Raw genomic sequence first — 17839 nt, 5'->3', positions numbered from 1 at the left:
AGATTCAGGGGAAAAATAAATGCACCACCAAGGAGAATCATCTGGGAGGTTTTTATGGGCCAGCCAAAGAAATAACTTATATGTGATATATTAGAATATAGTGGCCTAAAGTCAGTCTCAGAGTCACACCTAGCTGCAAACTGTTTCATACCTGTATCACCAAACACAGCAGCACACACATCACACATTACTAAACAGAGTGTCTCACACATGTAAGACCAAACAAAGTAGTAGTATATGCTGCACACCTGTGAAATGTAGCTGGGTCCTGTGTTCCAGAAATGGGAAAGATTGATGAGTGTGTAGAGAAAGTTTGATCACCAAATACCCTTTTGCATTTTCTTCCCAAACTACTCTCACCTCCTCACATTAGAAGACAAAATAAAGTCCCTGTTTGGTCATTTTATCCGGCACAAGTTTCTGTGATTAAAGTGGTGATAACATAAAGAAATGTAGTAGATGGAAGGCAAAATGAATTTTTATTTTCTCTGCTTTTTTGACACTTTAGGATTAAATGGATAGATTATTTCTGACCTTGAAGGAATATCAGGAGCAAATTTTATCCCTTTGCTGTGGAGGAATTGAAAACTGGACAAAACAGATGAAACAATTGTTTGCAAATACTGAGTGACTGCACCATGACTGTGATCTGTCTCTCTAGATCTCCACCTGAGGTGCACTGCAGACCTCAGCACAACAAGGAGATACAGAGCAAGGTGTGGCAGCTTCACATAGCTGAGGGACAGAGGCTGGAGTTCAGGGAGACCAAGTGGCTAAAGTTGTAGAGAGGAAGGAGCTGTACAAAATCAGAACTCCAGAAACATTCCTGGGGTTCCTTGAGTCTTTTCTGAGTACAAATACCCACAAGCATAGAATAAAGCTCTAAGATAAAGCAGAGTGCCCACCCCACACAGGCCTGCGAGGCATTCAAGCTCCATATGGCCAGAACTGAGTGTCTTTGTGATCACTCCGGGCATTTAGTAGAAAGCTCCCGTTAGCTCTGCCTTACTAATGGGTATGTCGTGGGTAAGGGTTACTCCATACTCAACCTGGCAAAGGTTTGAAAAGATTAAATAGATCTGTAAGTAACTTAATTGCTTATAACAATAAGCCCAACCAAATCTATAGCCAACAATATAAAATCACCAATGCCCAGCATCCAATTAAAAAAATTATAACAAAAAAGCAGAAAATAAGACCCAAAACCAGGAGAAAAACCAGTGACTTAGACACAGACTTAGAAATGACAGAGGATAAAGGAATTAGCATTAGCAAGTAAGCATCTTAAAACAGCAATTATTCCTATATTTGATTATTTAAGGGAAATAATATAGTAGAAAATGGGGGTTATAAAAGAGAAAGAATCAAATGGAAGAATATAAACTAGTCTACCACAGATTATAATTTCTGTCCCAGAGGAGGGGGACAGAAAAAAAATATGTAAAATGGCCCAAATTTCCAAATTAGATGAAAACTACTTGATCCTACGGATAGATCCAAAAAGCTCAAAGAACACATGCAACATAAACACAGAACATAAACACAGCACAAACAGAGGCTCATTATAATAAATTCCTGAAAAGCAGTAATAAACAATCTTAAAATCAGTCATAAAAGACACATTAAAGTTAAAGGAAATTACCAGATTTCCCATCAGAAACTATGTGAGCTGTAAAACAATGGAATGATACAATCGGTGTATTGAAAGACTAAAACTATAAACCTAATATGTTCCTTTCTTTTTATTTTTTTTTTATTTTTTTTGTGGTACTGGGGTTTGAACTCAGGGCCTCATGTTTGCTAGGCAGGAGCTCTACCACTGAGCCACTCCACCAGCCATTTTTATGTTGAGTATTTTCAAGATAGAATCTTGTGAACCATTTGCCTGGGCTGGCCTCAAACTGTGATCCTCCTGATCTCTCCCTCCCAGGGAGCAAGGATAATAGGAGTGAGCCACTTGCACCTGGCTGCATGTTCCCTTCCATTTCAAAAGAAAATTGTCCTCTCCCTCTCCTTCCATCCTTGAAATAATCATTTGGTGTCTACTCCTATTCCTCTGTACAGCTGACCATTAAACTATACATATTAAACTGTTCATTAAATTTAATCATTCAAAACTGATGATGACAATGATTTTGTTCACAAAAGTTAGAAATTCATTACTAGCAGACCTTCAAACAATGTTAAAGGAAGTTCTTCAAATAGGAAAAAAATAATGCCAGGTGGAGATTTGGATCTATACACAGGAATAAAGAATGCGAGAAATGACAAATCTATGAGGAAATATAAATTTAAATGGATTCAGGGCAAGTTATTATGGCTTATTAGAATAGGGGATCACTGTTGATCAAAAATATGACAATAGTATATCTCACAGTGGGTTAGACTTGACAGTTTACAAGTATCTTCTCAAGCATTATCTTATTACCTTTTTACAAAATGAATAAGATGTATACTACAGTCTTATTTTTACAGATGAGTATGCAGTAAAGAATTAACCTTACCCAAAGAAAGATCTAGTCTTTGTTCTTATTGGAGGTGATATCCAAACCCTGGGAATGTGTTTCCAAATATGGGTTATCTTTGTTTACCTGAAGGTTTTGGTCATCAGGCAGTTTAACAATTTGATCTATACTAGGGGAACTGGACCTTATACAAGTCATTTCCAGAATAGGTGAGGAACAAATCTCTACCATGTGTACCAGCTCTATCTCCAGATAAACTAGAGACTGAGGGTATGGGGAATTACCCATATGACCAAATACCAAAACAATGAGGCTCAGGTCAGCTTCCCTAATTGGCAATACTCCAACTGTCAACATCATTGCCAAAAGAGTTAGCATTGACTAAGATCCACGGAGAGAGGATGAGTGTGAGCCCCATGTTTGGAATTCTCCTGGACTTTTCTCTATGTGTCTGTTTCCTACACTGATTTTAATCTCTATTTCTTTCTCTGAATAAGCTGCAACCTAATTTATAGGTCAGATTAATTGATTGTTAACTTGTTATAAAAATAATGTCCAACTGTCAATAATGGTATGATCTCACATTTATGTAGTACCTTATTTTAGAGGTACCTTTTCATAGTTCAATAATATTTAGTAATTTTAATACTAGTTTTTTGGTATCCTGCTATATTCTGTTCTTTTGAAATACCTAGCATTCATTTCTGGCATGATTCTTTTATTCTGGCATGTTAAAAATTAAAAATATAAATTATTTCTGTTAAATGGGACCTGTACTTCAATTATTTAATTTAGGGAAAAAAGCAATATAACATATGGTTTATATATCTAGATAGGCTCTCACTTATGCACACAGCAAAATGAAACCAAATACAGTTACTGATTATAATAATAATTTTGAGGAATAATTACTAATAACTACTCTTGTAATTTTTAGTCCAAATAAAGAATTCCTTATCCATTAGAATATAATTATATTAACCTAAAAACTAGGCTGAGATCGGGAGGATAATGGTTCCAGGCCAGCTTGGACAAAAAAGTGAGACCCCACCTAAATGGATAAAAGCTGGGTGTAGTGGTACAAGCCTGTCATTCCAGCAATAAAGATCACGGTCCAGGCCAGCCTGTGCAAAAAGTGAGACCCTATCTCTAACTATTAGAGCTGGAGGTACTCAAGAGGTAGAGTACCTGCCTAGTAAGTACAAAGCCCCAAGAGTTCAAACCTAAGTATCACCAAAAACAAAACAAAACAAAACAAAAATGTTTTACAAATATCTCCCCAAGATTATTAAATAGGATATAGAATTAGTCAAAATTACAAGCCAAAGCAAAATATTGGGAATTAGCATACAGTTTGAAGAGGTTAAAGGGAAAACATTGGGAATTAACATATAATGGTTTCTTTGCTATTATTCTGGCTAATGTAGTAATTGGAAGTTTTTTAATTGGAATATTCTGCTTGAAACTGTGTTCTTGCCTCAATTATAGCACAGTTATGATGCATTAAGATTTTTAGGATTATAGTTTCTGAGAAAGATCAAACCATATGTCATTAATAAGGATCTATAGCTCAATCATTTAATTTATGAAAAAGACATACAATCTGTAAGTATGGTAAATGTTAACATATGTTTATTGATACATCAATCACAAAAATACAATGAACCCCTTTATAGTGTACAACTCAGTGGTTTTTTACCATATTCATAGAATTGTGTGACTCTCTTGCCACAATTAATTTTAAAACATTTTCACACCCCTAAAGAAATCTTATACCCATTAGCATCAATCCCCATCACTGATTAGGCAAAAACTGAACAGATTTCTGTCTGTATGGATTTGCCTATTCTGGACAGTTCATAAAAGCAGAATTGCATAATAGGTGGACTTTTATGATTGGATTATTTTGCTTAGAATAAAAAGGATTATTCCTTTTTATTGCCAAATAATAGGCACTGTGTGGCTGAACATGTTTTGTTTATCCATCCAGCAGATGATGGACATTTGGATTTTCACTTCTTGGTTATTATGAATAATGGTGCTACAGACATTCATGTACACATTTTTATATGGACATATATTTCTATATCTCTCATGTACACACAGCCATCAAATGCTGGGTCATATGGAAGCTCTATGTTCCTTTTGAGGAACAGACAGTCTTCCAAAGTGGCTGAACCATTTTATATCCCCACCAACAATATATGTGGTTTCAATTTCTTCACATTCTTGCCAATACCTGTTATCTTTTTTTATGCTAGTGATATTTATTTTTAACATATGGTAATTCTTGATATTTTGTGATACATCTAGGTATTTAAAATTTTGAAATACACTAAATATTGTTTTGCTGATATTTTTATGAATTCTAAACTTTCCAATTAAAAAACCAGAAATACTGATATCAAATGCATATTTGAGTATCAAAAGCCCTGTCATTTTGCTCTGATCATAATAATTGCACTTTTCCATAAAATTTCACATGACAAATTACCTTCATAACTTAAAATTACATAAAACTTTTTCTCAGATGATATATTCCTTCTACAAAAAATGCCAAGAACTGTAGAGCTCATTCCTTCTTTGCACTGACTGCTCTAAGGCTTAAAGCTAAGCTTTCCTTAGTTGAGAATTCTTAAAAACTTCACTTTTTGTTTTCATCTTTTATTTTGTAAATGTTGTTTTTACACCTCTGTATTTAGTAAAATCTAAGTCACATCACTTTCAGAGGGAAACAGGGAAAAAGAAGTAAACAAATATGTACTGACTACCCTTGACCTACACCACAATCTCTACACAGTAGTTGGGGTAAATATTCCCCACTCTATAAATGAAGCAACTGTGGCAGTGAAAAGTGATTTAGTCAAAGTTAGAAGCACAGAAGTGACAAAATTGGTATTAGAATACAGATTTTGGAGTCTCCTGTTTCAGTTTTTTAAACTATCTCACCAAGAGCCCACATTCTGTTTAAGACAGACATTTCCTGACATCTGGAAAGTAACCCAAAATAGCTCCTGCCTAATTGACAGTTGAATGTGGTTGAGAGTCCCCATGATAAAATAGTCAACTAATATACCAACCCAGTGACTGAGATAAATTTGAATGTTTTTCATTCTAGTGGAGACAGTGGCTTAGCATTGTGTGAAAGAAACAAACATGATGAATTTTTATTGATAATTATAATTATTGTAATATTTAAATTATCAATTTTCTGCTAATGCCAGGAAACATGATATAGGGAATGTAAACTTAGTATTTGTATAATAATATGGGTTATGGTAACTGATATCTGTAGTTAGCTTAAGGACTGGGGAAAATATTTCTAAATAGTTCCAATGCAAAATAACTTATGGGAAATTGCTTTCTATTTCTCTGCATCATATTTTAAAGTTACATAAAGAATTATTTGTCTATATGAAATTTATGCATTCTTCCTTAAAGAAAGTAAATGTTCATAGAGGTAAGGAAATATATTTGACATTCATTATTGGTGGTACTGAATAGAACTTAGGTTTAATGCCAAATACAGGTGAAAACACTATTAACTGAAAACTACACCTAACTCTGGGTGACTTTTGGAAATTTAAAGTTGGATAATTTCACTAATTAAAAGGGGCAAATAAGTTATATGTATGATCCAGCCCTAGGTCACAGTTACAAAAACTGTCTAAATGACAAAAACAGAGGGAGGGGGTGGAGTGGGTGGTAAGGGAGGGGGTGGGGGCAGGAGGGAGAAATGACCCAAGCCTTGTATGCACGTATGAATAATAAAACAATAAAAAAAATTTTTTTAAATGACAAAAACATTTTAAACATGAAAAGACTTCAATAAATTTTATGGATCAAAAAAACAAAAAACAAAACCATCTTCTCTTATCCTCATTGTATCTCTAATTCTATACCTGAGTATTCTAAGCATTTTCAAAGTTTGGTCCAAAGAAACAGATCATCAATATGAATTAATAAACATCATAAAATGATTTAAATCACCAAGTGTTCAGTGACAAGACCTGATGAATGAGTACTGACTTTCCAGAATGGCAAGAAACCTTAGAAATTGTATATTTTGCCTTTGTCATTTTACAGGTGTGGGAATTGAGTAAGATCATCTAAGTTCATGGCAAAGTGGGGCTATGAACAAATTGACTCAAGATTCAAAGTTGTTCTTACAGTACTATGATAAGTTAGTCAAAATTTCATATACATTTAATTTGTAATTATAATTAAGCCTTGAATTTTAAAAGCTTGGCATTTCTAAATCACATTTTTAACTCACAGTCAACTAGAAACCAAATATGACAGTAATGTTACTATCAGAACAGATCATGAATATACTGTTAAAAGCAAGTATAACGATGTCAAATCTTAAGGTTTCCTAAGATTTTTTAAAAACCGTAAGTACTTCTATTAGACATTTTAGAGTCACTGGAGAAAATTACTTTGATGTAAATAAAAGAAAAAACTTCAAAGAAGGGCAGCTCTTATCTATTTCATTGCCTAAAAATGTGTTGAACATTAACTTCCCAAGTTGAATACTATAGGTGAAAAAAAGAAGGAAGAAATACAAATCCACCAAGATTTGGAATCACGGATTGAGTTTTGGAAGATGGTTTGATCTTGTAATCTTTTTTACTGGTCCTTTCTTGGCATTCACTGTCTTCGGATTAACTGGATTGTACCTTCCCCTGAAATAAAAAAAGTATCAATCATGACTTTTCAGTCACTGTTGTACAAAACAAAAAATTATATGCCACATAAGGAGAACTGTATATTGCACTGAACTCCTCCAGACTATAGTCTTCCACATGGGAATCTTCCTGTGTATTTTCTACAGACAGTACAATCTTAGGCAGTCATGTATTCCACTGTATCATCTCACCTCTGCTAGGGAGGCAATAAACTCAAGGGAAGATGCTTCAAAGGCTGGGAAGCAGCCCACCAGGTGCCTAATATGGAAAGCTCTGCCCACAGAGATGAGATGGGTCGTTTAAATACTTACCCTTGGAATCTGAATTGAAGCTAAGAAAATAGAGTGAGGCCATGGGATAATAAAGCAATAAGAATCCATGAATACCTGTTCTTAAGTTTCCATGGAATCCTCTTTCCCTTATTGATTTATGTACTTTTTTAAAGCCAGTCTTCCTTATATTCTTACTTGAAATAATAAGAGGCTACTTTAGTTTCCTATAATATACTTTTTTTGTTTTTTGGGGTTTTTTGGTGGGACTAGGGTTTGAACTTAGGGCTTTGCACTTGCAAAGCAGACACTCTACCACTTGAGTCACACCTCCAGTCCATTTTTGCTTTGGTTATTTTGGAGTTGGTGGGGGGGGTCTCATGAACTATTTGCACAGGCTGGCCTTAAATTGCATTCCTCCTGATCTCAGCCTCCCAAGTAGCTAGGATTACAGGCATGAGCCACCAGCTCCCAGCTTGCAATATGCTTTTTCTTGTTTGTTCTTTGGATTTAAAAAATTTATTGTTGTGCTGGGTGGGGGGACATTGTGACTTTTACAAAAGTTCTTACCATATTTTGAATATAATATATTTTAGTTAGAAAGTGATGTCAGTGACAATGACTAAGTAAGAACCTATCATTTTCCTCCTAATGAAGAAGAAAATTCTCTCCTCCATGACTGCAAAGAGAAATTGGCAAAAAATGGCCAGAGGCAAGTTTGTAGAAACTCTGGAAATTAAGTGAAGTCTTGAAGCAATCCTGGGGAATTTTTAAGAAAAGAAAGTGGAAGAGAACACTGAGGTACATAGAATTTAATTTGCCCTATTCCTATCCATTCCTACTCCTTCCATAGCTCTGTGGTAGCCATGAAAACCAACAGCCCATAATTACAGTGAAAACAAATAGCTTGGCAGACACCATACCAATATAGAGGGGTTGGAATTCCTTTGAGCCCCATACATTCCCAAAGAATTTTCATTAGTTAAACAGTGTGATGATTACTTCAAAGACCCACTTATAAAGCTGATTTTATTTGACCTGACTTGGAAATGATTCAGTGTGAAAAGCTGTTTTGCCCTCAGAGTATTTGCTGAAACTATTAGAAGCCACTGCTTAACTTCATAGTTGCCTGAGTCAGTAAATAACAGTTGAGGGGGGGAAATATGTTAACCAGGAAGCTTAAAAGAAAAGGCTAGGGAGCATTAATTAGCTCAACACATTTCTTGGAATCTGGAAATTCATACTCATGTGTAACTGTGGCATGCATAGGACTATGTGTCTCTTCAGGAAAGACTTGAAAAGGTCCTTTGCTCTTGCTTCTGGCAGTAATTGAGACTGTACAAATAGGAAGTGAAGGCTAAGGTAGAGTTGTAATTTTTCTGGCTGAGGCACGCCCAAATCAGGACACTGAGCCCCTCGGCAAAGGCAGGGAGACTTATTTGTTTAAAACATCTTTGTCCATTCTCAGCAGAAACTTTAATATCCACACGTTGTGAAGAATATGCACTTTATAGAATGATTTCAGAAACATTACTAAGCAAGCAAAAAATAAAACAAACAAACAAAAAATGCCACAACATCAAAAAGCTGTAATAAGCCCTGGGGAGGAAAAAGAATCTGATGTACATACTAGCTACATGATATTTTTTAACATGTCCAGTTTTCAACATGAACAACAACAATAATTACAAGGTATGCAAAGAGACAAGAAAGTATAACATTTACATAAGAAAAAAGTAATACAAAAATTAATGCAAACTGGGCAGAACTACTCACTTTGTACAATATATACTAACAAAATATTTTTTTTTAAAAATTCCCTTAGAAAGTCTAGATTTTTGACTTAATAGTCTAACACTTTAAATCCACTATTTTAAACATAGTCAAAGACCAAAAGTAAACCATATCAAAGAACTAGAGGAAATATGAGAATGATGTTTCACCAAAAAAAGAATATCAATATAAGGAGATAGCAATTATTTAAAAGAAGTAACCAGATATTCTGGAGTAGAAAAATAAAATAACTGAATGAAAAAATTCAATTTAACAGCAGATTGGAACAGACAGAAGAACTGGTAAAGTTAAAGACAGATCAATGAAGGTTATTCAGTTTGAGCAACAGACAACAAAGACTCAGGAAAAATAAAGAGAGTTTCAGAGACCTATGGGATACTGTCACATGTACCAACATGAGTATAATGGGTATCCCAGAAAGACAGAGGAGAGAGAAAAGGGCAGAAAGAACATTTGGAAAACAATCGCTGAAAAATTTCCAAATTTGATGAAACAACATCCATCTACAAATGCAAGAAGTTCAGTAAATTCCAAGATGGATAAATACAAAGAGTCAGACATCTAGACATAACATATTCCAACTATCAAAGCAAGGATAAAATCTTGAAGGCAGCTAGAGAGAAGCAACTCAGTATGTACAAAAGATCCTCCACAAAGTTAACTTCTTCCTTGTCAGAAACCAAGAAGATCTGAAAGCAATGGGATGAAATAATCAAAGTGCTGAAAAAAGAAAAATACTAAGAATTCTAAATGCAACACAACTCTCTTTCTAAAATGAAAATAGAAATGAAGACATTCCCAGATAAACAAAAGCTAAAGGACTCCATCACCAGCAAACCTGCCCTACAAGAAATACTTGAGAGTAGAGTCTTCCAAGTTAAAATGAAAGGACACTAGATATTAAAGTAAATCTATAGGAAGAAATAAAGAAAATCAGGAAAACCAACTATACAGCTATATGTAAGACAATATAAACATACTTTTGTTTATAATTCTTTTTAAGTTCCTGATTAAAAACAACTGAATAAGGCACAGTAACACGTGTCTGTAATCCCAGCTACATAGGAGATAAAGATGAGGCCATCCCAGGCAAAACAGTGAGCAAGATCCTATCCCAAAACAAGAATAATAACAACAAAAGAACTGGGGTGTGGCTTAAGTAGAGCACTTATCTAGCAAGGCCCTAAGTCCAAACCCAAGTACCACCAAAACCAAAAAACTGTGTAAAAGAATAATTATAAATATAATGGAAACAAAATGTATACGTAAGTAATATACAATGATAATAATTGTACAAAGTCAGGAGGGTGCGATGGAACTACATGGGAAGAAAGTTGATTTTCAAGTAGATTGTTAAAAATTAAGATATGAATTACAATCACCAGGGCAACCACTCAGATCAGGACCAAATGGCTTCACTACTAAATTTTAATGAACATTGTAAATATCATTCTTTGTAAAAGTCAAAGGAAGAAAATGCTTCCTAATTTATTCTACGAGACAAATATTATCTGCATGTCCTTCTTTCTGCTTGCTTTCCGTTTGGCTTACTCCTCTTGAAATTCTTCTTTTCTTCCAACAGGCAGCTATAAATTCCCTTCTAACCACTAAATGTGATAAAGAGCGCCTATGTAAAAATTAATTAAAGATGTTATTATAAAGAGTTAAATCCTTCCCTTTAAGATCAGGAACAAGTTAAAGATGTTCAATATTATCATTTCTAGTCAACACTGCATGGAAGGTTCTAGCCAGGTTAGGCAAGAAAAGAAAAAAAGGAAAAAAAAAATCTAAATTTAAAGGAGAAGTACAAATTAAAATCACAATAACATACCATTTCACATCTACTAGCATAGTTAAAAATGTTTTTTAATTTAAATGGACAAGTGTTGACAAGGACGTGGAGAACCCTAACACATTGCTGGTAGGAATATAAACGGTACAGCTACTCTGGAAAAATAGCTTGACAACCCATCAAAAAGATAACCAAAATGGCCCTGACCTAGCAATTGAAAACATATAACAAAAACTAATTTAGGAATAGCTATAGCAACATTATTTACATTACTGAAAAGGTATAAACAATCCAAATGTCCATCAATTGATGACTGGACAAACCAAATATAGTTTATAAAAAACTGGAAGGGCTGGAGATGTAGTTCAGTGGCAGAACACTTGCTTGAGCAGGGTCCTGGGTTTGATCCCTGACAAAGAAAAAATAGAAAAGAAAGAAAGAAAAAGAAGGAAGAGAGGCAGAGAAGGAAAGAGGGAAGGAAAGAAGGAAGGAATAATTTCATTAAGCATAGTACATGGTGAGACTGTTTCAAAAAAAAAAGAAAGAAAAACTAGTATTATTCAGTCACAAAAAGGAATTAAGTAATGATACATACTTTATTGAAAACATTATTCTTGAAACATTGAAACCTTGAAAACATTATTCTAAGTGACAGAAGCAAGACACACAAGCCACACATTGCCCGTTTACATTTATATGACAGAACAAGAACAGAAAAAAATCCATGGAAACAAAGTAAACTAGTGATTACCAAGAGTAAGGGGAGAAAAGTGTGGGAACTGCTGATAGATACGGATTTCTTTTGAGGGAGGTGAAAATATACTACAATTAGTGGTCATGGTTGCACCTTATGAAATCATCAAATTGGATTATTTCATTGTAACTATAAATTTTTTCAGGCACATATAAATATATTTGTAGGCATACTGAGCCACAATACGGTATCAGTTGGGGTCAACAAGTTTGGAAACCATTTTACACTCTTGAGTATAGTGGGTTTTAAATAAATGGTAGTAGCTGAGCCCCTTTCAAAATTATTTGTCACTTGCAGGTTTGCATTTTTGTCATATGTAGTTTTCTTTCCTCACAAATGGGAAGTTTACTTTCCTGATTATTTATATTCAATAAAGTACTATACATCGATGAGTAATTATAATATTTAGTGAGCTAGTGTTTTTTCAATAATCTCTAATTCTCATACCAACCATTCAATATGGGTTTCATCATCCTCATTTTATAGGTGAATAAACTCAGTCCGAGAGTGGTTACTTATATAATGCTGCATTAAATAATAAATGGTGAAGGCAAAAATCGATTTGTCTGCTACAAAGCCAGGCAAATTTTGATTTACCATCTCTCTTCTCACTATTTTTTAAAATACTGAATTGCATTCATTGCACAAATATTGACACTGTCATTTTATTTGGGGACTTTCACAAGATAATGGGCAGATGGATCTTTTTTGGTATTTCTCTTTTAATATAATAAAGTGATAATGAAATATACATACTCCTATAGAAAATAGGATAAATATAAATCATCCATTGTCCCTCTATACTACTTTGTATTAATTTTTTACAATTATAGGTATATTTTCCATGACAGTTATTGTATCCCTCTAGCAACTAATTTTTGCAACTTCATAAAATCACCATAGTTTATTGAATTATTTCCTTATGTTGGCTATGTTGGTTGTGTTTTCTCTATTCTAGAGGCGTTTTTATCAAAAGGAAGCTGTCCAAATAATCTGTCTCTTAATGAGTCCTAAAATTACTTTCCCACAGGTTATTTTATTCCAGAGTATTAAGGTCTGCTTTGTTATTTTCTTCCCCTAGAACTTTTAATCACTTTACAAAACTTTTCATAAGTGGAAAAAATGAGGCTTCACACTAAAAAAAATAATAAATTTTATAGTTTGCTACTTTCAATAATCACTGCTGTGTTATCACTTTGAACTCCATGCTTGCAGGAATATGGTTTTCACAGTTAATACATACCCTGGGTCATATAGTTAATAAAGTTACCTATCAGCTTTGTAGAATTTTGGGCAACTTCCAAGCCTAATCTGAAAGGAGAATATTTCCCCAATGAGACTTTTCCCCCCCAAATCAGTATACATTAAAGATCTCTAGAATAAATCTTTCAATGGCAGTATAGATATTTTGTTCATTTGTAGCCATGATTTCACATAGTAGGAATACAACAGCTGATATTCAATCAGACACTATCCCTGCTTGATAGATCAATTTTTAAAATAGAATTTCACACTTAATTGGGTATTTTCTAATGTTCTGATTTGTTCTGAACATTAGGAAAACTTTATAAGTCAGTATTTTAACATTAGCACTACTAAATTTGGATGCTCAATGTCCATGTGTTAAAGGCTTGATCCCCAGGGCAGTTGTGGAATCTTTGGGAGACAGGGCTTGGTGGGAAGTCCTTAGGTCATGGAGGTATAGGCTCTGTAGTCTTTGAGGTAAGCAGTTTTTCTCTGTCATGCACTACCATTATTGTGTGCTGCCTGTGGCCCAAAATAATGAGGTCAATATTACAGTGGAACCGCAAATCTGTGAGGCAAAATAAACCTTTTCTCTTTATAAGCTAGTTATCCCAGGTATTCTGTTATAGATGAAAGGTGACTAGCACAAGCACATATGAGAATATCAACCAAATCAAACATTAAATAGCCATTGATACTTGATTTTTCAAACATTATTTAAAGAATGACATATATATGAAAGTGGACAAAACATTAACTTCTAGCTCCATGAATTATATTAAAACAAATATACTCCTAGGGAATAACTACTCCCTAGATCAATAAATAGAATATTACTATCATAATGGAAGATGCCTTCATGCTAATTATTAGTCCTTTTCCCAATTATTGGTCTCTTTCCCATTTGTAATTGCTATCCTGTCTTTTGACACTACAGTTTAGTTTTGCTTGACTTTGAACTTTATGTGAATGGAATCCCATTGTACACATTCTTACATTTCTGACCTCTTTCACCAAATACTGAGAATTATCCAAATGTTGCATAAGCTGTAATTTCTACTGCTAGTACTTATATATATATGTATATATATACATATATATAAAAAATGTATTTTTATATATGTATGATAGCAGAAATAATCCATTGTTCTATTGATGAACATTTAAGTGTTTCCGGTTTTGATTATTACAAATAAAGCTGCTATAAAACATTCTTGTAAAGTCCTGTGGTGTAAAAGTATATACCATCCTGTTTGGTATATAACTTGGAGTAGAACTGCTGAGTCATCAAGCAGGTATATGATCAGCTAAATACAGAAATTAGTCTAAATAGTATTCCAAAGAGGTCATATAAATTTACACTCCTATCAGCAGTGCATGATAGGAATCTTTAAAATTTGTACTTGTACTTCAAAATATTCACCTGTACTTTGCTAACAAGTGACAGGTGCACAGAAATGTTTCTATAAGATGAGTTTTGGGGGTTATTTACAGCTTCAGATAGTGAAGAGCTTTTTATTTTGTTTGACTATTCATTTACTCATTAACTCATTCAAAAATTATTAACACCAATTTATGTTTGACATTCTATTTAACATAAGGTTTCATCAAAGATAGAAGTGATAGATCTGGGATCAAGCATGAGTGGTGATTGGAGCTTGAACCAACTGAATATGCACAGATCCCAGACTGTGGCATCCATCACTTTGTACCAGCACCTCAAGCATGGTTCAGACTTATGGCAATGAGAATCCCACAAACAAGCCAACAAGCACCATGATACACAGCGGCTGCCACACAAAAGGTTTTTGGGAATGTGTTTGGCACCTAGGTGATCTACTGAAGAGTCCTTCACTACTAATTTGACCAATTTTGGCAGTTAGTAGACAAGAACGTTGGCATGCTGATTCCCATTTCAGAGTCTACTCCCTGAGAGATCCAACCTATGGCAAAAGAAAACCAAACTGCCCTCATAGACACATGTTCTAGCGATATATATGGGTATGTGTGCTAATGCATAATTAGAATGAGGTAATATTTTTATTTTCACAATATTTCTCCTTTCAGTACTAAAACAAGTTTCAGTAAGAGAGGTAGTATCTTCTTTAAAAAGTTGGAATAAATGTAAAATAAATGATAATTTTTGAAGGGTGATTGTGTAGAAAAGACTTAACACAGCAGACTTGAGATTCCCATCTTGGAAAAGACTGCTTGCAAAAGACACTTGGCCTTTGCCTAGTGTCTAAGAGTTTAATTATAAACAGTTTCCTGCCTTGACATAAAACTTACCCTAAATGATAAGAATTTCTTCTTGTGCCTACAGTGTTTGTACAAACAATATGGTTTATACTGAACACCTGTTTATTTTCTGGGGCTCTGGGATTTTGGTAGGAAGTAGGCAGAGGAAGTCTACGTGATCTACTCCTGATAAAAACCTTGAATGCTAAGCATCTAATGAGTTTTTACAGTAGGTAAAACGCCATGTACTATCATACTTGTCATAGCTCATTACCAAAAGTATTATGTCCTATAAGACTCTATTCAGAGAGGAATTTGGAAGCTTGTACCTAGTTTTCTCAGACTACTTAGTCCCATGAGCCTTTTCCCTTGCCAATTTTGTTTGTATCCTTTCTCTGTAATGAATATATTCTGAGTCCTGAGTCCTTTGAGCCCTTTGAATGAATCACTGAATATGGAGCAATCTTGGGGATTCCTTACACAGCAGTATAACAGTTTTCAGAGAAGCCCTTTGTCAGGATTTACTTTAATATTTAAACTATATTATATTTCTAATTATGACAACGGATAAGGAAAATTATAATTTAAATCATTTATTCAAGAAAATACACTTTGATCCATCCAGCCAAAGAATGAGCAAAATGTTGCTACACATTAATATTCACTGAAGAAACTTGTTAGATTGTGTATCTTTTGAATGCCTCTTGCCTTGACCTGTATGTGAGAAGGTTTGATATATAACTAAGTTACACTGTGGCAAGAATACATTATTCTACAAGGGATAAGGTTCTATAAGACAAGTGATTGGGTGATTCTTCTGTACTTAGTACAGAATCAGGAAAAATTGTGTGTAGATATAATCTCCAAAACCCCAAAACATTCCTTTGTTCTTTATCATAAACTGGCTTTGTTTCTACAGGACACAATAATTTAAATTGTATTGTCATCAAAATTTACCTCAGTGTCTACTGAAATGAACACATTTCTTTACTAAAAAGGTTAAGTCTGACACTTCAGTTGTATTTATAGTTACATTGTTATTTATGTTAATGATATAATTTTAAGCTCTCCTTGGTTACCACATTATTTAAGATTAAAAGAAAAAAAAAGATCTTGCCATGGGCTAGTGGCTCATACTGTAATCCTAGCTACTTGAGAGGGTGAGATCAGCAAGATCACAGTTTGAGGCCAGTCCAAAAGAACCAGACCAAAATGGATTGGAGGTGTGGTTCAAGTAGTAAACCGCCTGCTTTGCAAGTGTGAGTTCAAACCACAGTCTCCACCAAAAAATGAATAAATAAATAAATAAAATATTACTTTGAAGACTAAAAAATGTTTCTGAGATCTAAAAAACTATATATAAAAAGTAAGAATGGAGATCACAAAGTTCTTTAGGTTCTCTTATCTAAGTTTAGGTTCTTTGCTATTTTATACTGTTCCTGAAAATCTACAAGTTGAACTTCCAAAATATAATGGACACCTATTTTGTCAGTACCAGTCACAGGCAAATATAATTAATTAGAAATAAAAGATATAGCTAGACTTACGTTTTCACTAGATTTTCTTTCATTCTAGGAAGTTGATCCATCTGTTGCCTTTTAAAAACTTGAAGTGAGCCAGCAGCCTGTAATACAAATATAATTGTTTATCTTCTTATTAAAAGGTTTCATAGTAGACATCAAACATACATAAAACATGTTCCCTGCCTTTGAGGAAGATAAAGCAATAGAAGCAGTAGGTATGGTGGGGCAAACACAGGTAAACAAGATAACATTTTTATTTTTGTCTATTTTGAAATTCTTCCCGAATAGAAAAACGGACACTTCTTGTGGATGGTGTAGATATAATCTGAAAATCAGGAAAAACTGAGGGTGATCAACTTAGAGATGGCAAATGAAGCCACAAGTGAATGAGATCATAAATTAAGGGCAATATATAGAAGTAAAAGACTTAATGATACAAACTTGAGAAAGCAATTTTTAAGAGAACAGGAGACTCATCAGGAGGGGGATAAGGTGGAATGGTGGTACGAACTTGCAATCCCAGCTACTTGGGAGGCAAAGATGAGGAGGATTTTGAGTCAAGGCCAGCCCAGGCCCTCCTAAAAAAGTTAGTGAGATTCCATCTCAACAAATAAGCTGGGCAACATAGTGAGCCTGTATGTCCAGTTATGAGTAAGCCATATAGATAGATACAGGGCAGTCCCAGGAAAAAAGCACAAGACCCTATCTGAAAAATAAGTAAGGCAAAAAGGGTTGAGGTATGGCCCAAGTTGTAGAGTTCTTTCCTAGAAAGCACAAGGCCCTGAGTTCAAACCCAGATCTGTCAAAAGAAAAGGGGGTGGGGAAAGAAAGAGTAATAGAGGGAATGAACATGATCAAAAAATATTATATGCATGTATGGAAATATCACAATGAAGTCCCCCACTATGTACAATTAATATGCACTAATAAAAATGTGATAAAAAGATAGGGCATTATTTAAACAAAAGAAAATCTACTGTTATGGGAGGTATGTGTGCTGGGGTGGGGAGGGATATTCAAAGGCACGAGCACAGGCAGCATTCTAAAATACCTTAGAGACTTCCAGTGCCC

General features: G+C 34.3%; 1 protein-coding gene across 1 annotated transcript in view; it reads right to left on the bottom strand.

The window, feature by feature from the left end:
- The window catches only part of Sohlh2 (spermatogenesis and oogenesis specific basic helix-loop-helix 2), a 135473-nt gene that overhangs the window by 69458 nt on the left and 48176 nt on the right, over positions 1-17839 (bottom strand). Inside the window, 2 exon segments of the mRNA XM_074043547.1 lie at positions 11387-11404; positions 16793-16869. Coding sequence (XP_073899648.1) covers positions 11387-11404; positions 16793-16869 — 95 coding nt within the window.

Source organism: Castor canadensis, chromosome 10, assembly GCF_047511655.1.
Source record: "Castor canadensis chromosome 10, mCasCan1.hap1v2, whole genome shotgun sequence".
Classification (NCBI taxonomy): Eukaryota; Metazoa; Chordata; class Mammalia; order Rodentia; family Castoridae; genus Castor; species Castor canadensis.
The sequence above is the reverse complement of the archived record's forward strand: the minus strand, read 5'-3'. Positions and strand labels throughout refer to the sequence as shown.